General features: G+C 37.0%; 1 protein-coding gene and 2 long non-coding RNA genes across 3 annotated transcripts; 1 reads left to right on the forward strand and 2 right to left on the reverse strand.

Moving 5' to 3' along the window:
- Window positions 1-6: 6 nt before the first annotated feature.
- On the reverse strand, window positions 7-12,789 carry LOC125273545. The gene is made up of 3 exons (XR_007186093.1): window positions 11,909-12,789; window positions 3,093-3,157; window positions 7-414 (listed from the first exon to the last, which is right to left on the reverse strand). It is a non-coding gene; the product is annotated as an uncharacterized LOC125273545 (long non-coding RNA).
- Window positions 12,790-14,236: 1,447 nt separating this feature from the next.
- LOC125273546 (potassium voltage-gated channel subfamily A member 10) lies at window positions 14,237-26,082 on the forward strand. The gene is made up of 2 exons (XM_048199013.1): window positions 14,237-15,235; window positions 21,653-26,082. Exon 2 carries the CDS (start codon window positions 21,831-21,833, stop codon window positions 23,511-23,513), a length of 1,683 nt encoding a protein of 560 aa, XP_048054970.1. The 5' UTR covers window positions 14,237-15,235; window positions 21,653-21,830; the 3' UTR covers window positions 23,514-26,082.
- On the reverse strand, window positions 16,523-22,396 carry LOC125273547. The gene is made up of 4 exons (XR_007186094.1): window positions 22,262-22,396; window positions 21,982-22,118; window positions 17,941-18,080; window positions 16,523-16,836 (listed from the first exon to the last, which is right to left on the reverse strand). It is a non-coding gene; the product is annotated as an uncharacterized LOC125273547 (long non-coding RNA).
- Window positions 26,083-26,924: the final 842 nt, after the last annotated feature.

The following is a 26,924-nucleotide window of genomic DNA, read 5'->3' on the forward strand; positions in this document are numbered from 1 at the left end:
AAAATATATCAGTTCTGTGAACTTGAACAAAAAAGAAAGTGCTAAATATTCATAAAATTTGATTTGACTGAACTAACTTGTTTAATTTAAGTTTGTCCTACTCAAATCAATTAAATTATTTTGAGCATTTACAGTGAATATATGTTGCAGAAAAGGAACATCGTTTTAGGGGACTTTTTTGTTTTTCCTTTGACCAATCATACACAATAAATCCAGGAACATTATTAGTAAATATTTAGATTTCATGTTGACTTAAAGGATAAAAAGGTTACTATTGTGAGATTGTGATAGGTTTAAAGTTACAGTGAAGTTGCAAGAACATGTGGTACCATGCTTTTGATTGCCTTTGGCCTTGAGTACATGAGTAGGCTGCTGTGATTGAGCCCTGCATCTGTCCATCCCATATTGTTGAGACTGCAAAGAAAGAAAGAAAGTCTCTCCTATTGCTTAGTTATGCAATACAGTGTTTTGTGTGTGAGTGTGTTTGGGCATGTGTGTATATCTGTAAAGCTCTTCAGACCCTATAGCCTGTGCTCAACAGCCAGACAGAGGGAGTCTAGACTTATACAAACACCTCAATTGGCAGAGAGTTGAATGTAGTCTATTTCAACCCATTCTGGCTGTAAAGGACAAGCCCCAAGACACTGAACGTTTTACACTCCCCTTAGTGTGATCCAGTCTGTAATATTCACTCTGTAATGCAGCCATGTTTTTTAGGATGTAAGCACTGAAAAACAAAATGTCCTCAGTGTTACTGGATGTAAAAGATGCACTTTACAAGCACCACCAGTGGACAATCTATGGACCGAGACATGCATATAACCCTTCCAAATGATCAATACTGTCTTAAAGCAAATACAACAATGAAGATGATATATGAAACCCGAAAGCTGTGTCGCTTTGTTCCTTTCAATGGATCTCCACCATGTTGTCGTGCATTGTCTAAATGTCATAGAGTTGCTCAGAGCTACTGTTTGGCAGATAATTTTAGAAAAGGAAATAATGACAGCAATGCACCGTTTCGGCTTTTTGATGTCGATATTATTAGCTCATCCAGAGGAAAAGGTTGGTAGCTTCAAACCATTCAGGGAAAGTTGCCTGTTGGCATCTTTGATTTCTCTCCGCTTTAAGTGCTCAGCGTATAGTCCTCTGCACTTTCCACAGAGATGAGGGTTTGCTAAAAATAGCCATTTCTTTGGGAGCAAAATAGATGGGGAACTGTATGCGTGTCTAATAGGAGGATATAGACAAGGCTGGTGTATAAAGACTCGATGTATATCGGCATGAGCTCTAGAGAGTTCGAGGCGCTGAAGGTGAGAAAGAGAGAATGTGCGTTTGTCTAAGTGACAATAGGGGGAGGACAAAATGTTCAGAAGAGACAAGAATAGATGACAGGGAACGGGAGGTGCGGGATCAAATATGACACCTATGGTTAGGAGAAAGATTTTGTCCACCAGCAAATGCTTCCTAATCCGCCCTATTCATAGAATATTGATTACATTTGTCGCTCGCATATCACAGTATAATGTATTCCGGAGCCGTTTAGCTACTGAGTAAAGAATGATTCCTTTCTAATGCATCTTTTTTTCGAGTTACGTCCTGAATATGGATTGGTTTAATCATATATTATTTAAATGAATGTGGTCTGACAATCAATGGGGTCAGGAATAGGTACAGACTATAGGCTATAAAAAGGCTAAGCCATATAAAAAGATATTCTAGCTCGTTTTACTTAAACATTGACATTTCCAATGCTTGAGTAATGATATACGGATTCAAATTCCAGAAAATTCTACAATTTTGTTTCATCTCAATCCCTCAGTATGCCGGTGCTGCCCGAGGTAATGTTTCATTGAAAATTAGAGCATAGATGCCCTCTAAAGGCAGTGCCCTGAAATGTACTTTCATTGTTTAACAAGAGCACATTTTGTAAATCTCACTAAGAAATGTCTGGGTCATATTTCATTCTATAATCAAAGAAAGAATGAAAAAACAGTAGTCAACATTTGAAGTGGATCAAAAAAGTTCATCAAAGTTGTCATAAAGAACTAAGTTGAAGGTTTCAGGACAACTTTGATGAATTTTTTTTATCGATTTTATGAAAATTAAGTACATCTTGACGTAAATTTTCATTATAATAATGAAAAATCACCTGGTTCGGTCATAATGTTTTGTTGTTTTGTTTTATTTTTTTAATAAAATTTCATTTAAAATTAAATTTAGTAAAACAAATATTATTGTACTTGACAGATTTACTAAACAACTTAAATATTAATATATCTTTGACCCAGCCATTCACAATGCTTCAGAGCACTGATTTGCAATTCTGAAAACCACTTTGACAAGCTATATCGTACTGAATGATTATTATTATCTGCAAAAACATATACTCTGACAGTTTTTACAGTGTATGGGTGGTTATGCCCTATTCTGGATGTAACATACTGGTAGATGCCTGCAATCTAGTTTAGAAAAAAAAAACAAAAAAAAACTTATTTTATAATGCAACATTGCACCAATGACAGTGTTCAAATCTACTTTCAGTTCCCAAGTGTTCACTTGCCATATGGCCTGGACTCAGATCCAAGAACACGGGCTCCTGAGCCACACCCTCCACCCTGAGAGATGGAAAACTGCTGAAGCAGAGGGAGGTCAGGGCATACTTCACTCACACCGCCCTAACCGGCTGTGTTTGTTTACCACAGATATGCCACATACTGTTGGATTTAGCTGCTTAGGTCAGTTATTTTCTAAAAAAGAAAAAAATCAGTATCAACTAAATCACTGAGATGTTAAGAATAAATCCATGGGGTTTGTTATATTAACAAATACAAGAAGGAATAAATGGGCTGATATGGGAAGGAATATGGTCAAGAGGTAAGGGCTTTCCCTGACACGGACTGAGTCACAACTCTAATCTCTTAGACTATTCTCTTTTTAGTTTTTCTTTCAGTCTGTAATCATAAACCTCCTCAGATTTATAACCTCCATCATAAATCTATATAACTGTGTCTCCTGCTGAGTCTAGTGATGTAAGGTGCAGCATGATTCTCGTAACCTACCAGAGATATGAGAAGTCTTAAAATACCCACCACGAGTTAATATTTCATCACCAACTGCAAGCTCAGCATCGTCTCTCTCCAACAGGGAATCTTTCCTATGGAAAGCAACAGAAATGTCATAGATAATAATTATATTTGGTTAAGGTAACATGAATTTAAATAAATGCAAAAAAAAAAAAAAAGAGACTAGATACATAGTTTAAGATCAAGGTGAAGAGGTTTAATTCTCTCTTGACCAAATATTAAAGGGATTATGATGTGTACTTAAAATTATACTTGACATATTTACTAAACAATTTAAATATTAATATGCTGCTGTGCTTAATTGCCATGACAATAAGTCACAATGCAAAACAATTCATTTTCTTTATGCATGAATTTAAATACACACACACATTATATATATATATCTTTTTTACAGTCTATGATATATATATATATATATATATATATATATATATATATATATATATATATATATATATATATATATCATAGACTGTAAAAAAAGATATATATAGACATTAGATAGAGCCAATCATCCAATAAAAGTACATCAGTGGCTTATTCTAAACACTTCCTGTAAGCAGATGATTTTGCTCTTGTCCACTAGGGGCAGTGTGTAACAACACAAGGGCTCCTTAGATCAAGTTTCAGCACCGTACAATTTCTGTACAAGCAGCATGTCTACTACAGAGGGAACATCACTGAGAAAAGGACAGAAATATGTGTCAAAGGACAAACTGAAACAACACTTTTGTTCTCACTAATTTTTAAACATAGAAAATGCTTCTCTAAGTACATAATTATAAACTAAATTCCTTTTATATTATACAGACGGGATTGCTGACCCAAGGGATATATATGGTTTTGAATATTTTTATATATATATAAATAAACAAGTGTTAAACAGAAAATGAGGGTACAACATTCTTTTTGGTGGCTAAAACATAATCAAATTAGCCAAAATATTTATTTATAATTCTAAGGAATGTTTGGAACATTGTGAATGAGAGAGTTCTGTGTGCGGAGATTCTACTTGAGCCTGACCATGCTTGAAACAATAGCCAGAGGTTGTATTCTTTATGTACTTCTGAGTGTATTAGATGATTACTCACTTTTGTTAATTATCTTCAAAAAAAGTTGAGCGTTTTTTCTTCTTGTTAATTACCTACGTAACGCGAAAAATATTCAAACCCCAGAAGGGCGATTTATAAGCTACCATTATTGTTCCCTTGAGCAAGGTGGAATGTTGGTAACCAGACAGTTGACGGTAGCAATCAACTTCCATAGCAGGAAAAAAATACAATGGAAGTCAATGGCTACCGTCAACTGTCTGGTTACCAGCATTCTTCTAAATATCTTCTTTTGTGTTCAATAGAAGGAGGAAACTCATTCAGGTTTGGAACAACATGAGGGTAAGTAAATTATGACAACATTTTCATTTTTGGGTTAACTAATCCTTTAACCTCAGGTTATTCTCAGGTGGTGGCCCTCTAGTTACAAGATGTACAGTACAGTAAGTCTCTGATAAACAAACAATGAAGTAATATAATGAACGCCACCTCCAACACGCAGCAGCTTTAATGTTAAATTTACCACCTGACCCATTTTCATAATCAGCCAGTAAACAATTTAAAGAATCAATGTGAGCAAAACTAAAGACCCAAGAGATGTAAATGTTAAAACCCATTTGTTTATGGAAGGCATCATCTCGTTCTAAGTGAATTGGACTGCATAAAATCAATGGAGCCATTCCATTACTCTCAGCACTATTGATCATGTACAGCAGAGAAGAGCAGCCTGGCCTGTGTCAAAAGGAAAGTCCCTAAGTCCGTGAGAGTCCGTGAGAGTGTTGCTAAGGTGATAGACAGTCTGCTTCAATGTGGGCAGGCCTGTGAAATACTATAGACAAAGTGTACACCTTAATAGCCCAAGTCTCATTTCACATGTAAGACTACACAGGTGAGAGACAGTTAACTCCTGACATGCCACAAATAACCATATTACAGTGGCCGGAAAAAGTTTTTTGGACACTTGAGCCACACTTAAAAATGTATAAATGTCAATAAATATCCAGTCTGGTGAAGTTTATTTTAAAGAGGGATAGCTGAAGAACAATTTTAAAGTAAAACATTTTGCATAGGTTTTAAATGATAAAAATAAAATGTTTTTTTTTTTTTTTTTTTTTAAACTTGTGTACTTATTTGCAGTGCTCAAAATCAGACATTTAAGCCGGGGACACACCTAACGATTACCTGAAACATTCTAAGACTGAACTGAACACACATACCGATTGTTTCTTTCGACTGGAGCCGATTTATATACTCACACATGGAATTTGAACACCGACTGTAATCGCGGACTGAACGCAACTAGCTCTGACTGGACGCGTTTGAGCGCGATCAGTCATAAGTATCAATTTACATTCATAATCGGCCTTACAAAAAAGTGTGTGCGCGGCTTTAGACACTTTCACTCTATTTTAAAATTTAAAAAATTTTGTGTAAAATGTTTTACTACATACTGGATAGTATACAGTATACTCTAGTTTTGGGTCAGTAAGATTATTAAATGTTTTGGAAAGAAGTCTCTTATGCTCACCAAGGCTGCATTTATTTGATCAAAAATACAGTAAAACAGTAATATTGTGAAATATTATTGCAATTTAAATTGTAACCGACTTACTGACCCCAGACTTTTGAATGGTACTGTATATGAATATACTTTCTGGTTGTCCAGTTACAAGGTCTATCATCATTTGGCATTGCATTACACTTAATTTAAAGTACTTTGCAATTCAAATTCATACATTTGTATGTGTACAACTACTTTTTGGGGTCACTAGCTATACAAAAAAGCTAATATTTGTAATCATTCTTTCTCTGCATAGTGTCTCCAAGGACAGAATGAGTACACAAGCATGAATGTTAGAAGTTTAAAGACGGAAAAAAGTCAAAAAGAATATTGCAATATATGCAAGTTAGTGTGAAACAGTTTGTTCTGGGAAATTTGCCCTAAAAACATCAACCCATGCTTTCCAGCTATGAATAATCAGGAGGGGCACGGCTACCTTCAGGCACCATTAGTTTCAGATGTAGCTCAGTTTAAACCTTGATTCTCTAATATGCTTTTTTACATGCCAGATTGCTTCTGCTTAACCAACGCAAACAACACCAGTGTTGTGCTGCTATACAATAGGCTGGCCAGATGGCCGCTCAGAGTGAGACTGATATAAGTGTAAATGACTCCGGAGAGCTGGCGCGCACCTGTGAGAGCCGCTGCACAACTAATTAAGAGGGTTGGCCGCGCTAACAGGCTGCTTCCAAACCTGGCAGGTACGCTTCCAAAATAGGTGGGAATCTCAAGTGGATCTTGGTCTGTTTTAATGAGAAATTTTTAGCTGATGGGATGACACTTCTGTAACAAATGAGTGGTCTCTCAAAAAAATTATAAGGACCATTCCAAAATCGCCACATAAACTACAGCCTCTGTATCTATTTATAGGGGCTTTTGCTAATTTATACCATCTGAGTGATGCTCTGGACTACATCCAGAACCCTTTATAGGCACGATCCCTCTGGGTGAGTGAATCTTTCCTGGCCTCATTGGGAACCTGCAGCTCAATCCTTTAATGGGTGAGATGCTGCAATGCAAACGAAGCAACTGTAGCTGGCTTCACTTTACTTAAGACAATTAGAAAGAAAAATGGTTTTGGTTATACACACACACACACACATATACTGTATATATATATACAGTACAGTCCAAAAGTTTGGAACCACTAAGATTTTTAATGTTTTTAAAAGAAGTTTCGTCTGCTCACCAAGGCTACATTTATTTAATTAAAAATACAGTAAAAAACAGTAATATTGTGAAATATTATTACAATTTAAAATAACTGTGTACTATTTAAATATATTTGACAAAGTAATTTATTCCTGTGATGCAAAGCTGAATTTTCAGCATCGTTACTCCAGTCTTCAGTGTCACATGATCCTTCAGAAATCATTCTAATATGCTGATTTGCTGCTCAAAAAACATTTATGATTATTTTCAATGTTGAAAACAGTTGTTTACTTTTTTTTTCAGGATTCCTTGATGAATAGAAAGTTCAAAAGAACAGCATTTATCTGAAATACAAAGCTTCTGTAGCATTATACACTACCGTTCAAAAGTTTGGGGTCAGTAAGAATTTTTATTTTTATTTTTTTGAAAAGAAATTAAAGAAATGAAAACTTTTATTCAGCAAGGATGCATTAAATCAATCAAAAGTGTCAGTAAAGACATTTATAATGTTACAAAAGATTAGATTTCAGATAAACACTGTTCTTTTGAACTTTCTATTCAACAAATAATCCTGAAAAAAAATAGTGTACACAAATATTTTGTACAATTGTACACATTAAATGTTTCTTGAGCAGCAGATCAGCATATTAGAATGATTTCTGAAGGATCATGTGACACTGAAGACTGGAGTAATGATGCTGAAAATTCAGCTTTGCCATCACAGGAATAAATTACTTTGTGAAATATATTCAAATAGAAAACAGTTATTTTAAATTGTAATAATATTTCACAATATTACTGTTTTTTACTGTATTTTTAATTAAATATATATATGTATATATATATACACACACACACACACTATATTGCCAAAAGTTTTGGGACGTCTGCCTTTACGTGCACATGCCCATTCTTAATCTGTAGGGATTAATATGGAGTTGGCCCACCCTTTGCAGCTATATAATATAACTCTTCTGGGAAGGCTTTCCACAAGGTTTAGGAGTGTGTTTATGGAAATTTTTGACCATTGTTCAAGAAGCGCATTTGTGAGGTCAGACAGTGATGTTGGTGAGAAGGCCTGGCTCTCAGTCTCCGCTCTAATTCATCCCAAAGGTTTTCTATTGGGTTGAGCTCAGGACTGTCTGCAGGTCAGTCAAGTTCCGCCACTCCAAACTCGCTCAGCCATGTCTTTATGGACCTTGCTTTGTGCACTGGTGCGCAGTCATGTTGGAACAGGAAGGGGCCCAAACTGTTCCCACAAAGTTGGGAGCATGAGATTGTCCAAAATGTCTTGGTATGCTGAAGCATTAAGAGTTCCTTTCACTGGAACTAAGGGGTCAAGCCCAACCCCTGAAAAACAACCCCGCACCATAATCCCCCCTCCACCAAACTTTACACTTGGCACAATGCAGTCAGGCAAGTACCGTTCTCCTGGCAACTGCCAAACCCAGACTCGTTCTTCGGATTGCCAGACAGAGAAGTGCGATTCGTCACTCCAGAGAACACGTCTCCACTGCTCTAGAGTCCAGCGGCGGCATGCTTTACACCACTGCATCCGACGCTTTGCATAGCACTTGGTGATGTAAAGGCTTGGATGCAGCTGCTCGCCCATGGAAACCCATTCCATGAAGCTCTCTACACACTGTTCTTGAGCCAATCTGAAGGCCACATAAAGTTTGGAGGTCTGTAGCTATTGACTCTGCAGAAAGTTGGCGACTTCTGCGCACTGTGTGCCTCAGCATGCGCTGACCCCGCTCTGTGATTTTACGTGGCCTACCACTTCGTGGCTGAGTTGCTGTTGTTCCCAATTGCTTCCACTTTGTTATGATACCACTAACAGTTGACCATGGAATATTTAGTAGTGAGGAAATTTCACAAATGGACTTATTGCACAGGTGGCAACCTATCACGGTACCATGCTTGAATTCACTGAGCTCCTGAGAACGACCCATTCTTTCACAAATGTTTGTAGAAGCAGTCTGCATGCCTAGGTGCTTGATTTTATACACCTGTGGCCATGGAAGTGATTGGAACACCTGAATTCAATGATTTGGAGGGGTGTCCCAATACTTTTGGCAATATATAGATATATATATTTATAAATATACACATGCATACTGCATATACACATTGCTTACAATTAGATTAAATTTACTTTAAATTTACTTTTTTATAATTACTACAATAATAATCATTTAAAAATTGAAAGAATATATATTTATTAAACTAGTCAAAATCATTTACTTATCATCTCAAGACAAGAAAAAAAGTAAATACTAACCCTTGCAAAACATCAGTCCTCCACCTTTTCCATTATGATTAAAAAAAATATTCACCTCTGACTGGAGGAGTGTTCCCTCTTTCTTGTTTTTTGTCAGGCAAGATTGCAGTAGATTACATTCTTTCTCGTTTTTATCTCTTTCTGTCTCCCGTTTCAAATTCATGACTGGGCGTTCATTCTGTTAATCTAGTGAACCCTCGCCTCCTGGCACCAGTTCTGCTTAAGTTGGCAAGGACGTCAAGAATGAATTACAGTCAGCCTTCCGGCGCGCAAGAACCCTCGGATGTAGAATGAGGGATTTTGCTCTTATATGGAAAATGACACTGCACTAATTGCCCCTCACAGTCCTTTGTATGCCATTATCATATGCATAGACAAGCTCAAATTAATTCTCAGTAGCTACTTTAGTTGACACAAAAACTGCCAACTGTGTTTGAATCAGCTTAGATGAAATTTGACTCGTGACTGTTTTTCCCAGGTGTGGTTATTGTGCGTCAAACAAAAGTCACGTGTTGTTTTGAAGCACGTGTTGTTGAAAACGACAACAAGAAGTAGAAACCTCAGCTTTACAATGAATGATGTACACAGTGAATGAGAACAAGACTACTGAATCAATTCAGGTGTTATGTAACAAAATGAGTGCCGAAGGATCAGTTCTCTAGCGCTTTGAGTGCACAGGCCTGGGTGGTCCATCAAATGCAGGGGGCAACAAATAGGACATTTTCTAAATAATATTGACTGTAATTTTGACACTAATATGTTTGAGGGATGTAGTTTCACATAGTGAGACTTTTAACTATAAACATGGTAAATTTTTCATCTTATTCTGGCCCAAATACAAAGGAATAGCCCATTTGAACAGAATGTTTTTTTAAAAGTTTACAAATTGTGAACTGCTTATGCCTTCATAAAAATGCACAACTTATGCCGCAAATTTGGATAACTCAACAAATGTTCAATGCAGCATTTAAAAGATACAGTGCGAGAAGAAGGGGAGGCTGTTGCGGTATGAAACTTCACAGGAAACCAAGCAGAACTGTGCTTAAGGATCCAATTTATTTCAAGTGCCCCAAACAAAAGTCTTTTAAATATGTGACTTGCAAACAGTATCAGCTAGAAATATAATAATATAATCTACTGTTCATATTTTTTTTTAAGTCTCTTATGATAACAACATAGATTATTTGGTGTACAGGAAACCGAACAGATGCACTTCTAAAGCCTGGAACACACCAAGCTGACGCCGACGAACTAGTGGCGACGAAAGCAGACTGCGGGGTTGGCTCACGTCGGCAGCATCTGGGTCCAAAGTTGCCCTGACACACAAAACCGACGCTCGACATCGATGGCCAAGTAGCACATCCGTTCTGCGCCTGCGTAAGAAGAAATGTTTTTTCGTACCAGCAGGTGGCATTAGCTTAACAGCCAATCAGAATGATCTCCGAAGCCGGTACAACGTGTCGAATCGGCCGAAAAAAACACGACAAGTACCAACTTCAGCCGACGGTGCAGAACACACTGAGAAAACTTAGTCGTCTGACGAACAAAAAGAAATGTTTTTTCGTACCAGCAGGTGGCATTAGCTTAACAGCCAATCAGAATGATCTCCGAAGCCGGTACAACGTGTTGAATCGGCCGAAAAAAACACGACAAGTACCAACTTCAGCCGACAGTGCAGAACACACTGAGAAAACTTAGTCGTCTGACGAACAAAAACTGCTCAACGGCCGACCATCGGCTTGGTGTGTTCCTGGATTAAAGGGGAGCATTCACACAGAACAAATTCCTGTGACCAAATACAGCACAACAGTATGGTTATTAAATATTTAAACAATTTTAATTTTCACACCATCTGCAGTCCGTAAGTTTTGCCTCTTTGTTGCCATCTCTGTTTGAAACCTGCAATTGCAGTTATTTGCGTAATTATCATCTTTACGTGGGTTGTGCATCGGCACGGCTCCTCAGCGTGGATGAATCTAATGTTTTGAGGAGATTGTGTGGCTGTCAGTCACCACACCGGTGGATACTGTACTTCGGAATCACAGATTGTAGTCTTGGAAGTATGTCCAAAATAAGAATTTTCACTGGAAAATGGCATCTGAACAAGTAACTGCCTCTTTTGTTCTGATCAACTGAGAAAAAAAAGCATTACAATAAATCGCGCTACCAATGGTGATTAAATCTATCGATTGCTTAGCTCATATCACATTAAACCGTGCAAATTATTATTATTGTTCTACTTTGTTATCAAATTGTTAATGTTAACAACATCAGCATTGCATGACTACATGTATTTAGTGTGTATTAGCGTTACCAGTAGATTTCAATTTCTGTAAAGTCTCATCTCTAACGTTAATTTGTCATACCATACAATTCTCCATCAAAATGATAACTTTAATTATTGCAGCTGCTGTGAGAAAAGGCTATAAATGATCTGCCTCACATGTGATATAGCCAACCAGCTGGGATTCCTTCTTTATGTAAACAGATGTAACGTAATGACGAAAAGACGAACAGCGGCATGCTCGAATTTCCCACGGAAACCTACCAGTACCACCCGAATTATAAAACATTACTACAAGCTTACCGTTGTGAATCGAGCTAAGGTAAAGAGATAGTTTTGAACACTGGCTGGTTATGTACTTGCTCAAAAATTGATTTTGGATCATTTTGAACCAAAAAATATTATGGACTGCAGCTTTAAAATGTCAAAACTCATGCACGAAACACAAGTTGAACGACTAGTTGACCATCACAGCAGTAGCCTGTTACGTACCTTTGTAAACATGACAAGATAAAGCAGTCAAAAACCTGTGCACCCAAACTTTCGGTAACTGCAAAACGCCAGCCACTGTTGTTCAACATGCATCAGGCAGTCCATGAACGATCCGTGGAGGTGTCGTCCCTGAAACTAAAGCATGACATGAATTCACGTTGTTCAAAGTATGATGGGTTAGCACATATTCAATCAACTGATATAGCGAACACTTAGGACACCAATGTCTCACGGCCTTCCGTCAATCAATAATTGGGTGACATTCAACTTCTCCTCACCTTTTGTTTGAGTTTCACAGTGGACCATTCAGCACTTTTTGGCGACCTACTAAAAACCCTTACTCAGGCTCTGCTGAACATTTATAGAGACATGCAGATTGTCTGGAAGCAAATCAGTGTCTTGCAGCACTTTTAGATACATTCTTACCTTTTGTATGTCTCATTTGCAGTTGCCAGACATCAGCAAATAGCTAAAAGAAGACTTGATGAATGGCCCCTTTCACTTCTGCCTCTGGACCCTAAACAGAATTGCACTGGATCTCCTGTATAAGCAGTTTAAAGTTCTGGACAGCGCTGTGTAGCTGAATCGCTGCCGAGCATTGCTGCAGATGTTTGTGTGTGTATGTGTGCGAGAGTGTACGTGCCTGTGTGTGTTTGACAGCGATACTGGGTGCCGAGTCAGGTCTCCTGAGCTGATGGGGGAGGAAGGAGCCTGAGATGTATGTGATGTAATTTGTGTGTGTTTCTATTCGAGTTAAAGTGTGTGTAAATTTGTGTGCTTATGTGTTTGACAGTGATGCCAATTCAGGTCCCCTGAGCTCATATGATGATAAGAGGCCAAAACATATGTGATGTGTGCATTATACAAATGTGTGTGTGTGTGTGTGTGTGTGTGTGTGTGTGTGTGTGTTTGTTCTCCTGCACATTAAAAAGTGTGGCAATGTTCAGAATTGAACACTAGCTCACTACTTACTGAACACTATATACTGTAAATCATATATTATTATTAAGTGAAACAATAAGCTTTGTTCCACAATAACTGTATCAGTTGTATACCACATTATTGTCATGTGACCTTATACAGTGTATGTTTATTTCAGCAAGTGCTGAATTTAAAGGCGTGGTTGATTATGATTTCACTTTTTTAACTTTAGTGTGTAATGTTGCTGTTTGAGCATAAACAACATCTAGTGACATCACTAACCCTAAAATTTACATAAACCCTGTCCCCAGGAACACACAACAAAGGGGGTGAGGCCATGTTGGGCTGCTTTAGAGAAGAGGAAGAGTTGTTGTAGTAGAGTGTTGTTGCCATGCCGTCGTTTTATGTCATAATGAGCTGAATCAACTCCACAGCAACTACATAAATTTATCTACTAATCATTCAGAAACATCCAGTTGCATTCTAAAAGTTGTAACTTCTTCCTGAGTCTCTCCATCAGTTTCCGGCTCTGGTTTGAACAATGTAAGGCTGAACACTGTTACTGACAATCCTTATTTTGGCTGCGTGAGATTCTCCAACTTTGTTGTTGTTGAGCAACCGAAGCATGAGCTGTTAAAGCTCCGCCCTCTTCTGGAAAGGAGGCCGGGAGCAGCAGCTCATTTGCATTTAAAGGGACACACAAAAACGGCATGTTTTTGCTTATATCCAAATAGGGGCAAATTTGACAAGCTATAATAAATAATCTGTGGGGTATTTTGAGCTGAAACTTCACAGACACATTCTGCGGACACCAGAGACTTTTAGGGCATTATAGGTCCAGTTTAATCCAATTTTACACTACCTCTTCTAAGTTTGGGGTCAGTAAGGTTTTTTAAAAGAAATTAATACTTTGATTTAGCAATAATGCATCAAATTGATCAACAGTTATCAAATGTGTAACATTTATAGATACAAAAGATTGATATTTCAAATAAATGCTTTAAATTCTTTTGAACTCATACATTTTTTTTTTATTTCTATTCATCAAACAATCCCCCCCAAAAAAACATGCCAAAATTTCCATTAAAAAATTAAGCTATTTTCAGCACTGATAATAATAAGACATGTTTCTTGTGCAGCAAATCAGCATATTAGAATGATTGATCATTTGAAGGATCATGTGACACTTTTTCAGTAATGATGCTGAAAATTTAGCTTTCCAAAATATATTCAAATTGAAAACAGTTACTATAAACTGTAATACTATTTCACAAATTTACTGTATTTTTGATCAAATAAATGCAGCCTCTGTGAGCATAAGAGACTTTGTTCAAAAACATTTAAAAAATCTTAATGACCCCAAACTTTTAAACAGTAGTGTATGTAAGAATGACCTTTTGGCCATCAAATGAGTCAAGAAAGAGAATGTAATGGATATTACTTCCTTTTCATCCACTGGAATGGTAAAAGTCAAAGCACATTGCACTGTGAAATACAATATTCTACACAATAATGCTACGTTCCATTCAAAGCCAGATGGGATAATCGTACTTGACATGTCATCTGTCTCTACAAATATCACGTAATGTAAATATTAACTCATAAATGTAATTTATTTGCTTTAAAGTCAATGTTTACCATTAACTGAGGTCATCTTTCTCAGTGCCAGGATGTTTGCAGGGCAATTCCGTGAAACTAAAGGTTTCCGAGTTGGAATTTTAATGTTGAGTGCTGTTCCTTTGCACTTTTCTAAGTATAAACTTGAAAATTTCCACATTCCAAGTTGATTTTCCAACATATACAATAATAGAATTAGTACTGTAGTATGCTAGTGTCTGTGTAACTGCATACTGTACGTCTATGTAACTTACGAGCGCGAGTGAGAGTAATTGTGAGTCTGCGAGTGCGTGTATGTGTGTGCGTGCTCTCGCGCCCTGGAGATGTTGCTCTGTTTGCTTACTCTGCAGGAGCTCAAGTCCCGCCGTCCTTTACTCAGCGCTGTTTGCCCCGCAGAGCTCTTGCCGGCTCCAGCACTGTGGGGTCCTCCTCTGACACCCCAACACTTCGGCACCCAAGTAGAGACAGACAGAAAGCGAGAGAGACGCACACAGAAAGGAGAACCTGGTCTAAGGTTTAAAGCCAAGCCAGATGCGAAAGGTAAGGTGTGTGTGTGTGAGCTCGTGCGTCTCCCTGATGGCAGCCGTGGGTCTCAAGTTACTCAGGAGGCATAAGATTACTGAAAGAGAGCGAGCTTAAACAGAACACAAGGGTGTGCAGAAATCTGATTGCAATGCAGCCTGAGAAGAGGAGCAAGGCTAGAGAGGGACAGAGGCAAAAAGAGGAGCCCCACTCATCCTGGATCAGAGTGCTCACAGAAGGACCGTCCTACCCCAGAGGTTCTTCCTGGTGGGTATTTCTTTGAGCGTTTGTCCGTGTTTGTTTTTATAAATGGGCTTAAGCATGTGATTTCTGTCCTTTGGATGCTGTTATTGATCCCTTCTTGATAGAAAAGAATTCATTGGATGTGAATGGAGCTGTTATGGAAGTTAAGAAAGATAAAATAAGATCTTGTTCTCTCTGTCAAGCAACATTATTTTATACAGTATGCGCTGTGAGGTCTGATTGTATATCGGGCTTTAAGAAGTGAGGAGTGAGATAAAGGTTAGAATTAGAAATAGTTTGTTGTCTGGTTTGATGTTGGATTTAAGCAAGAAGTTGAGGGATATTTGGAATTAAAATTTGGTAAAACTTTAGTTTAGGGTCCGATTCTCACTATTAACTAGTTGCTTATTAGCATGCATATTACTAGGATAATGGCTGTTTCTTAAAACTTATAAAGCACATTAATGCCTTATTCTGCATGACCATATTCTACATCCCTTAATTCTACCCAATACCTAAACTTAACAACTATCTTACTAACTATTAATAAACAGTAATTTGGAGTTTTTTGAGGCAAAGGTTGTAGTTAATAGTTAGAGTGAGAATTGGACCCTGACCGAAAGAAAGTTTATGACTCAAATATGTAAATTTAAATATCCGTGTTAGTAAATCTTTGAATTATGTGGTTCATTATAACCAGTAGGCTTGATGCTGGATTTGAGCAAGAAGTTGAGGGATGTTTGGAATGAAAATTTAATTAGATATGTAAATTTAAATATCTGTGTTAGTAAAATTTTGAATTATGTGGTTCATTATAACTACTATATACTTAATTTTAATGTATTCAAATACTTTAAAGGGATAATGTCCCTTTAACAGCTAGATATTACCTGATTTGTAGCAGCACAGGTCTAACATATACATTTTCAACTTAAAATGAGAGTTCTTCTAAAAATAACAATTATGTCATAATTTACTCACCCTTATGTCATTCCAAGCTGTATGACTTTTTGTGGAACGGAAAAGAAAATATTTTGAGAAATGTCTGTTTTGTTTTTGACCATACAATAGAAGTCAATGGTCACCAAAACATTCTTGAAAAAAATATCTTTTGTGTCCCACAGAGGAAAGAAAATCATACAGCTTGAAACAACACGAGAGTGAGTAAACGATGACAGGTGAACTAACTCTTTAAGCTGAAAATGTATGTTAGACAGCCTTCTGTGCTGCTACGAATCTGGTAATATCTGTCCGACTTGAGACTAAGACAGCTATAGCATATTGTCTAATTATATTTCTGTGATTCGAGCCAGGATGATTTGTGATGATTCAGATATATGATACCGTATTTTCACAAAGTTATACATACAATCTAGCACATACAGTACAGTACTTATATAATGTGCCTGTACACGTGCACATGGTAGTGACCAGCCCCAGAGGTGCTTAAAACAAAACAATGGGTTTGTACCTGTGATGCATGTGAGGAAACTTTCCCACACATTGGTGATCAATCTTCTAGACACACGTGAGCACACACACACTCACGCGCAGTTGAAGGATATAGATGTCATCTCTGTCCGTGGAGCGTTTTCACATCTTCAGCATTTTCCCCAGACTAAGCACTGCAGGATAAGGACGGAAGCATTTGTTTGTCACTTGTAACCTTTGTCCAACCTGTCCTCGCAACATTACTGTACCGTTATATGGGAATCTCTGTAAAGAACTGTAAACCCTGCAGTTGTGCTGATATCATAGTGTGTGTGTGTGTGTATGTCTGTATATATGTATATATGTGTGTGTATATATATATATATATATATTATACATACACACACACACACACACATCAATCAAGTCTCACTGAATTCCTTATTGTCATTGAACAGGTATAATGAGATTAGTTTCCTTTGCTTTCACAAGGTCGTAGCAGTTACAGTTGAATAATGTAGGAAATAAATAAATATAAAGAAGTACAATAAATAATAAATAAACAAAAGGTGCAGAGTGCATGGGATATGGTTAACAATGGCAGCACAAAATATTACAGTTGTGTAACATAAGTCTGTCTGAGAAGAGTATACTAGGAAAATACAGGCAGTAGAGGAACATTTAAGATGCGAAATGTTTCTTGAATAGAATATATGTAAATGGATAGTTCGTTTAAAAATAGAAATTCTGTGATCATTTAATCACCCTCAAGTTCATCCAAACTCTTATTTCATCTGTGGAACACAAAAGAATACATTTTGAAAAATGTTGTAAACAACATTGAATCCCAATAACTTTCATTGTACAGACAAAAAAAAATGTCTTTTGTGTTCTGCAGAAGGATGACATGCATTTTGGTTTGGGAAAAAAAATGAGAAATTAATTTTGGGTGAACTATCCCTTTAAGGTAGATCCAGATACTGTACAGTGTCAGATATTTGGCCGCTACAGCTGGGTTTATAACAGTAACAGTTTAAGCAGTGTGATGCAGTTATTCATCCTTGGGCAGTTTGAAACTTTTCCTGCAAAACTAAACACCAGCACTGCAGACATGAACTTACCATATAAACTAGGTGCATCTTGCCAATGCTCTAAAAAATGTGGCCAAATGAAACAGAACGCTCATGTAACCCACCCATCCAACAATACTCCTCTGACAATGGAAAAGATAGGCCCTGCTGTATACTAATAGGGTCAATGGAATATAACGCGGAGCGAAGGTGAGAGGTGTGCGTTACCTTCCAGTGTAGCCACACAAGCTGTCATGGAGCCAGAAGCTTTTCTCTTTGGCGGCTGTGGGTTCTATGGTGTCAAGTGGTACCAGGGGTAGCTGTTTAAATCCTCTGTTCAGGTTATGGTTACCTGTCTCTATTAAACTCTGGAAAATAGAACGCTGTAGATAAGAGGCCTGAACTACACCTTTGACCTGTACCTTTGACCCTGGCAGGAGGCAGACCCTGAGAGGAACAGTACTGGAATACAAAAGCGGCTTTAGTCAGATTTGGAATGTTGAATGTGTATATTAATGGAATGTTCTGGCTTGAACAACATAAAATGTCACAGATGTTGTCGATTAACACTGAAAATAATTTGAACTCGCCCATCAGATTGTACAAACAATAATAATTACTTTAACTAATATTGTAATGTAGGTCACTGGTGCATAGAAGATCGCTCTTGATGTTGTACTTCCAATTGGTATAAATAACTTATGCAACTTAAGTTATGTTTACATGAATTAAAAAAATAATACATATTAATTATAAATAAGTTAACAATCATTAACATTACAAAAACTATTTGGCTGCAACAGTCAGTTGCTACTCCATTAAAACATAATGCACAGAAAACTTCACATTATAATGAAAATGGAAGTTAATGGGGCAATTGCTTTAGAATAAATTCCAAAATAATAATAATAAATAAATAATAATAATTTGAAAATAACATAAAATTAAAACTCAATAACTAATTTTGTGAATATGTAAAGCTGGTAAACACAGTGACTTTCACTCCATATGTGCAAGGATAACAGAAAAGGAAGTGATGTAACACACATTGCTGAAATACTGTACCTGAATACCTGAAACTCCACCTACTGGTAACAGATAAGAAGTTCATCCACCTAGAACAGTAGTCCCACAGATGATTAAAAATGATTGATGATTGAAGCAATTTTACAGTTTAAATAACACATTTTATATGGAATCAATTAAATCTATGTGTCTTTTGTAAATAAAATACATTTTGGTTTCTTTGTAATGTTCATTGTATTTGAATAATAAGTCAAAATTACTGTTTATGGGAACCGATGGCACAGAAGCTATCAAAAATACTAACATGAATATTAATATTAAACATGAAACAAAGGGTTAGTTCAACCAAAAATGAAAATTCTGTAATCATTTACTCACCCTCATGTCATTCCAAGCCCGTAAGACTTTCGTTCATCTTCAAAACACAAATGAAGATATTTTTAATGAAATCTGAGAGATTTCGGTCCCATCAATGACAGCTACGCAACTACCTCTTTGGTGCTTCAAAAAGTTCATAAAGGGATCGTAAAACTAATCCATATGAATGGAGTGGTATGGTCCAAATTTTCTGAAGACACACGATCACTTTATATGTGACCCTGGACCACAAGACCAGTCACAAGTCGCACAGGTATATATGTAGCAATAGCCAACAATACATTGTATGGGTCAAAATTATCGATTTTTCTTTTTTGCCAAAAATCATTAGGATATTAAGTAAAAATCTTGCTCCATTAAGATATTTGGTCCCACTTTATATTAAGTGGCCTTAACTACTATGTACTTACATTTAAATTAATCATTCGATACAATGCACTTACTGTGTACATACATGCTTTTACATTGTACTTATATTTTAAAAACACCTGCATGTAATTACATCTGTAATTAATTTCTGTAATTACATTTATAATTACACTGTTGACCCATCCCTTACACCTTATCCCTACCCTTAAACCTACCCATACCACCAAAGCTTTCCCTAACATTACCCGTATCCCACCTCAATAGCAGCAAAAGTGTTTTGCAATTCAATATGAACCCAATAAGTACATTGTACTTATTTTTTGATGTAAGTACATAGTAGTTAAGGCCATTTAATATAAAGTGGGACCAGATATTTTGTAAATTTCCTACTGTAAATATTGCATTTATTTCCCTTCATTAGTAATATGTGTTGCTAAGTACTTAATTTGGACAACTTTAAAGGAGATTTTCTCAATATTTTGGATTTTTTTGCACCCTCAGATTCCAGATTTTCAAATAGTTGTATCTCGACCAAATATCCTAACAAACCATACATCAATGGAAATCTGTTTTATTCAGCTTTCAGATGATGTATAAATCTCAATTTAAAAAAAAAATTGACCCTTATGACTCAAATGGCATTGTGGTCCAGGGTCACATATGATGAACAGACTGAATTTAGGCTTTTATTCACATATAAACATTCATCAATGCACATATCAGATATGGTAAACGGAAACTCAAGAATGCTTGCTAGACGTGTGAGAACCAATAAGGTAAATTCTCGTATGTTATGCAGCACGATTGAGCTCCGTAAGAACAAGGAGTTTTGTTCTTGCGCATCAAGCAAGTATGGTTGAGCTTCTGTTTATGTTCGCTGATCAATACTTATAAGTGGTAGTTGTGTGGACTGTCAATGGAGGGACAGAAATCTCTTAAGATTTCATTTAAAATATCTTCATCTGTGTTTCGAAATTGAATGAAAGTCTTACGGGTTTGGAACGACATAAGGGTGAGTAATTGATTACTATTTTTTCATTTTTTGGTGAACTAACCCTAAAATATATGTTTGAATCTGGAGGGTTGAATTAATTAAACTTTTCTGACTCTCTCCCAAAACTCATGCCAAATATGTCTGTAACCACAGGTTTGTGTCTGCTTACAATTTTTGAATCTGACAAAGGTCTCTTTTGTTGACCAATAATAATTCCATAGGCAACGCAGCAGTGCAGGTACAGGTCTACTGCTGTTTTAATGCTTGTACTACAAAACAGATGTGAATTAAATTGTGTGTGTGCTGCAACTTGAAGCCATAAGGAGAAATGATGATTAAGTGCCGTTCTCAGCTCTCAAGCACACTTGGCAGTAGACAGAGAGGACAGGGAAACATGTTCAGTTTGAATGCATTATTTATGTTTGTTTAGGCACATTCAAGGAGTTTTCAAGGAGAGACTAATACTATTAGTTGTATCTATTAGTTGTATATCCTTATAGTGTTAGTTTAAACAAAAATGAAAATTCTGTCATCATTTACTCACCTTAATGATATGATCTACGCTATTAAACCTGTAACCTTAAAAAGTGCCATTTAAGTATCACAATATTTGTTCAATTAAGTCGTTATTCACTGAAAATCATTCATGACATATGCTTCAGCTCTTTTTTGGTGTAAATGAGAGTTTGTGAGAAAAGTAGAGCTAACTGATTCATTTGGTAGAAGTGTTGGATTTGTTTACATGAGGTTTGAATGATTTGTTAACACATCCAAATGATCCAATGACTGTTAAAGTCACTATTAAATTTCAGTCTGTTTCTCATACAAAGCTTCAGAAGACGTGGAATATCACGCTCAAGACTTTCATTATATTTTCATGATAGTTTTGAAAGCCTCGAAAAGAAGGTCAAAGAGATTTAAAACAATAAGATGGTGAATAAATGATGACGATTTTGAATGGACTGCAGGTGTGTGCATCATGTTAGCTGCGATTTTATACTTTGATTAAAATAATGGTGCTAAAAATAAAATCTCTATTTGTTCCTTTTTCGTTGTCTTGTTGTAGAGTTTACATTAATTTAGATTGCTTTGTTTTTTCTAGCCTGACTAAGGTGCAACCTTATCTTCCATGCAATAACACAACTGGTTTGTTCCCTTTGTCTTTATCTGCAGATCAGGTGACACTATCTTGGGATTCGGCTCTCTGCTGCAGAACCAGCCTGAATCTTCCCTGATCTCTTCGCACTTTGAGGTGCACAGTGGGCTGGCTGGCCTGTGCTTTTGGCTGCTTGTCTGTCATTTCATCCTGGGTTAGGAGCCTGAGCTCAGCCCCAGGGAGGGGAGGGAGGCCATGGAGGTTCCTCTAGTCAATTTTGAGAACCTAGACGACATCGGAATCAACCTGGGAGACCCGAGCGACTCGGGATATCCGACCTCACCCACCTCAGATGCCCCGGAACCAAAACAGGGGACCTGTGGCATAAATTCACCCACACACTCACCTCAGAGAGGAAGACGTCCAAGGCACACACCAGCCTCTCCACCAACACTCAGCAAGAAAGGAACTTCGAGCTGCAACAGTCTGATCTCCAACTGGAAGGTTCTGATGAGCAGCGAGGGCAGTCCCAATGAGGCTCTCCTAGGAAAAGTAGCCAAGGATTGTAGCGAGGACTACTTTGCAGAAAAGGAGAAACTCGAAGAGGGCGAACAAAAAGTGGTTATCAATGTCTCAGGGATGATGTACGAGACAACACTCAAAACTTTGAATCAGTTCCCAGATACCTTGCTGGGAGACCCCATGAGAAGGATTGACTACTTTGACCCCATGAGGAACGAATATTTCTTTGATCGCAACCGCCCGAGCTTCGATGGAATCTTGTATTTCTATCAGTCCGGAGGTAAGATTCGGAGGCCAGCAAACGTGCCATTGGATGTGTTTGCGGATGAGATAGTGTTCTATCGACTGGGGCATGAGGTCATGGAACAGTTCAGGGAAGATGAGGGTTTCATCAAAGACCCTGAGCCTCAACTCCCAACCAGTGAGATTCACCGTCAATTTTGGCTGCTCTTTGAGTACCCAGAGAGCTCCAGCGCTGCCAGGTCAGTGGCCTTAGTGTCTGTTTTTGTCATCACTATATCTATTTGTATCTTCTGCCTGGAGACGCTCCCGGAGTTCCGTGATGAACGTGAATTTTTACCTGCGTTTGTCAACTTAACCCGTGACGCCAATGGCACGCTCCTGTCCCCTACTCCTCATCCTAAGGCCTTGGCCTCTGTCTTTACTGACCCCTTCTTTGTGGTGGAGACCATCTGTATCATTTGGTTCTGTTTTGAACTTGGGGTACGCTTTGTGGTGTGCCCTAGCAAAAGTGAATTTTTCAGCAATATCATGAATGTCATTGACATTGTGTCCATTATGCCCTACTTCATTACCGTCGTAACAGAACTGATGGCCACCCACGGAGAAGACCCCACCGCCGGCCAGAACATGTCTCTGGCCACGCTACGTGTCATCCGATTAGTGCGTGTCTTCAGGATCTTCAAGCTGTCCCGTCATTCCAAGGGCCTACAGATTTTAGGCCAAACCCTGAAGGCCAGCATGAGGGAGCTGGGCTTGCTTATTTTCTTCCTCTTCATTGGCGTCATCCTCTTCTCCAGTGCCATTTACTTTGCTGAGGTTGACGAACCTGATACTCAGTTTGTGAGCATCCCGGAAGGATTCTGGTGGGCTGTGGTCACTATGACGACAGTCGGCTACGGTGACATGTGCCCTATCACATTGGGGGGGAAGATGGTTGGGATCCTCTGTGCCATTGCTGGTGTGCTGACCATTGCACTTCCCGTTCCCGTCATAGTCTCCAACTTCAACTACTTCTACCATCGTGAAACGGAGCAGGCGGACAAAATCGTGATTGACGCTGCTGCTGAGGCTGCTGCAAATCAGAAAAGCAGCGCTGAGGAGAAGTATGAAAGCAATTACTCGCTGGACAAGAGCAACGGGAATTGGCAGACTGGAAAAAATGGCATTCCATAAGGATTGGTATATTTCACATGACTAGCAATAATGACTGTACAACAATGCACTTAGAAACTCTCAGTTTTATGGTTTGACAACTGCTTAAGAGTTCTACATATATACCTAATGCTATGCATATACCAACAGTACCTTTGCAGAATGTGCTGTTTCAATGGGAGAACTCGAACAGGATGCTGTTTTAGCCAAAGGCTGCTAAAAACACAGATGGATGACTATAAAACCTCAGAAGCACTATCTACAAAAAGGAAGCAAAAAATATTGTAAGGAACATCCCTTTAAGGCTTTACTGAAATACAAACTGAAATGCACTGAACTGAAAAGGAATATGAATCACAGAAGACAAAAAAAAAGTACTCATGTCATCATTTACGAGGCAAACGGCTGCGTTTGACTGAGGTCAAAACAAGCATTTAATTAATCGCGATTAAGTGCCTGTGTTGCCGAGTCCCTCAAATTAATGCCGAGGAATCATGAATCTGCACTCTGAGCATCCACCCAGCACCACCTTTTGCTGATGTTGTCGTTCCTTTAGAGTTTTGCACTGACATCACCTTTTGTCCCTGCTGCTTGTGAGAGAAAAAGCTTATGCCAAACTGTTATCCATCTTTCAATGTCACCGAATGTCTCTTCTTAACAGCCCTGGTAGTTGTCATTCATAATCAGGTCTGTTTTGAATTTAAATACAGTATCTTACGCATGCAAGTATGTTATATTTGGATGACCCACCGTGCTGTGGCAGCATCTGCTTGCTGCTCGTCCCACATTTCCTCTGGTGTTTCTATTTTTGTCAGTATACACACAGAACGAGACACAACTCTATCTTTAGGGTTTTTAAAAAAAATCTTTCTATGCTGACTTAAAGTTTTTGTACATACCTTTTCTTGGCAATTTCATATCATATCTTGTCTCTTGTTTGACCAAATCTATATGAAAGCATTGATGATAGCCAGTAGGATACACAGCACTTATTCCTTTAACTAAAGGCTTTATTGGCCTACTATCAGCCTTACTTGTTATGCACATCGATATGTATGGCTGGAAAACGCACAAGAATTTAAGCATGAATTTATATGGGTTATAGACTAAAACGATACTTGATGGTCAAACGGAGTACACATAAAAGAAGCTTTAATTTAGGCTGGTTCTGCTGTTGGAGGCAACAAGTGTTATTTAAGAACAGATTTCAATTGTATCACACTAATTTAAGCTGAGTTGACAAGCCATTAAGGCAGAGAGCATGATCGCACAGTGCATGTAGTATAGTGAAACCAATGAGCGATCAGCCACTAAAAGATGGAAAAGATTGCAGTGAATATATCATCCAGCCTAAAGACTTACTTGTAAATGTTTGCAACGTCAGGACTTACACAATGTAACCAATTTATATTATGAACAGAACAGGAAGAATTATCTTACAAGTATATTAGTAACATTCATAGCTACATGAAAACAATTACACAAAGTTTTTGTCATGCTAATAAGCATATGTCTGTCTTTGCCCATGATTGCAATAGATTTTTACTTATGAGATATTATTGTCTTTCATAAGAGTACAAGTCTTTGGAGTAAGAGTTAGATCTGTTACGCTCATCACGACAACTGTTTTAATTTTTTTAGTGATTACACTATGCCTATAGAAATCTGTGCTCCATAACTTGATGTTTCTTTATTGCAGGAATTCGCTTTTATGAGGATATATTTCCTGCTTTATTCGCATAAAACATATTGCACATTTGCATGTTTTTGTAAAAAGCAAAGTTGAAAAAATACAGAGAACAAATATTTGTTTCCAAAGCAAATTTTGATTGTAGCATTTCAGCACTGACTAAAGCAAAGCAATACAGCACTTTTCAGGGAAGCTTGAAAATTAAACTTATGCCAGCAGTTAACAATGCATTTTTCAGATAATTAACATATAATTGCAATATAGAACTTGAAATGCTTTTTATCATGCTGTTGTAAATTTTAAAAGATGCATGAAAACACTGAGATTCATGAATTTGATAAAATGATCATGCTTTGAATAGAGGTATTGAAATATGACATTTAAATCAACCCTCCATTGTGTCAATGGAAAAAAACAGTATAAGTATATTCCCTTAAGCATGCATTTTATGTCACAGTATGGCAAAATATCAATAGTAATATTGAAAGTCGTTGTTCGATAAATCCTGAGAGTTCTATTTAGATTTTATACGATTATCCCACCGACGAAGGTGATAATGCCAGTGTTATGCGGTCATTATGGCATTTAGCATCTTATGAATGTATGCTATGGCTGTATGATATATTTTGATTGTTTAAGCACTATATTTTATTCATGATATTCTGAGTGCCTTTTATTAAATATATATTAAATTTAATGGCTCCATCTTTGTGTGATTTCACAGGGACTCATTGTGTGATCCTCATTGTATGATTATGTGTCGACACAACACAAAATCAAATATGTTTATCATACAAAACTAAACAAAAAGTAATCAAACATTAAAGAAAAATTGGTGCCCTCAGCAACACATGTACTGCTTTCGTGATTTTTTTTTTTTTTTTTAAACAAAAATCTGGATTACCGTCAGCAAACTGAATAAAGATTTATACTAAAAAGCTGAAAACATTCTCCTGTTTTCAATGCAAAGCACTTTTTTCACTTTTGAAGTGTAAAAAAAAAAGATTTATGGGATATATATAAATCTGTACAAATACAGGAAAAAAACAATATTGTGAAATATTATTACAATTTAAAATAATGTTTTTTTAATATACTTTAAAATATAATTATAATATAGATGTATGTGTGTGTGGGTGTGTTTATATATATTTATATACATTCAAATATTTCTTAAATAAATACTTGTATGTGTGTGTATTTATATACATAATATACAAACACATATTATGTAAACAAACTTTTATTTTGGGTGCAATTAATCGCGATTAATTGTATGGAAGAGGATTAGGGCCAAGCAATAATAAAAAAAATAAAACCATCTCGAGATTAAAGTTGTTAAATTTCGAGAAAAAAGTCGAGATAAAATGTTGAGAATAAACTCGTTAAATTACGAGAAAAAACTCGTTAAATTTCGAGAAAAAAGTCGAGATAAAATGTTGAGAATAAACTCGTTAATTTACGAGAAAAAAACTCGTTAAATTTCGAGAAAAAAGTTGAGATAAAATGTTGAGAATAAAGTCATTAAATTATGAGAAAAAAGTCGTTATATTACGAGAACAAATTCGTTAAATTACGAATTTGTTCTCATAATTTAAAGACTTTTTTCTCGTAATTTAATGGCTTTATTCTCATAATTTAATGGCTTTATTCTCAACATTTTATCTCGACTTTTTTCTCAAAATTTAACGACACTGTTCTCATAATTAACGAATTTGTTCTCATAATTTAACGACTTTTTT

Source organism: Megalobrama amblycephala, linkage group LG8 (genome assembly GCF_018812025.1).
Source record: "Megalobrama amblycephala isolate DHTTF-2021 linkage group LG8, ASM1881202v1, whole genome shotgun sequence".
NCBI lineage: Eukaryota > Metazoa > Chordata > Actinopteri > Cypriniformes > Xenocyprididae > Megalobrama > Megalobrama amblycephala.

Coding starts and splice junctions, on each gene's coding strand:
- LOC125273546 (XM_048199013.1), top strand. CDS start 21,831: ATGGAGGTTCCTCTAGTCAATTTTGAGAACCTAGACGACATCGGAATC.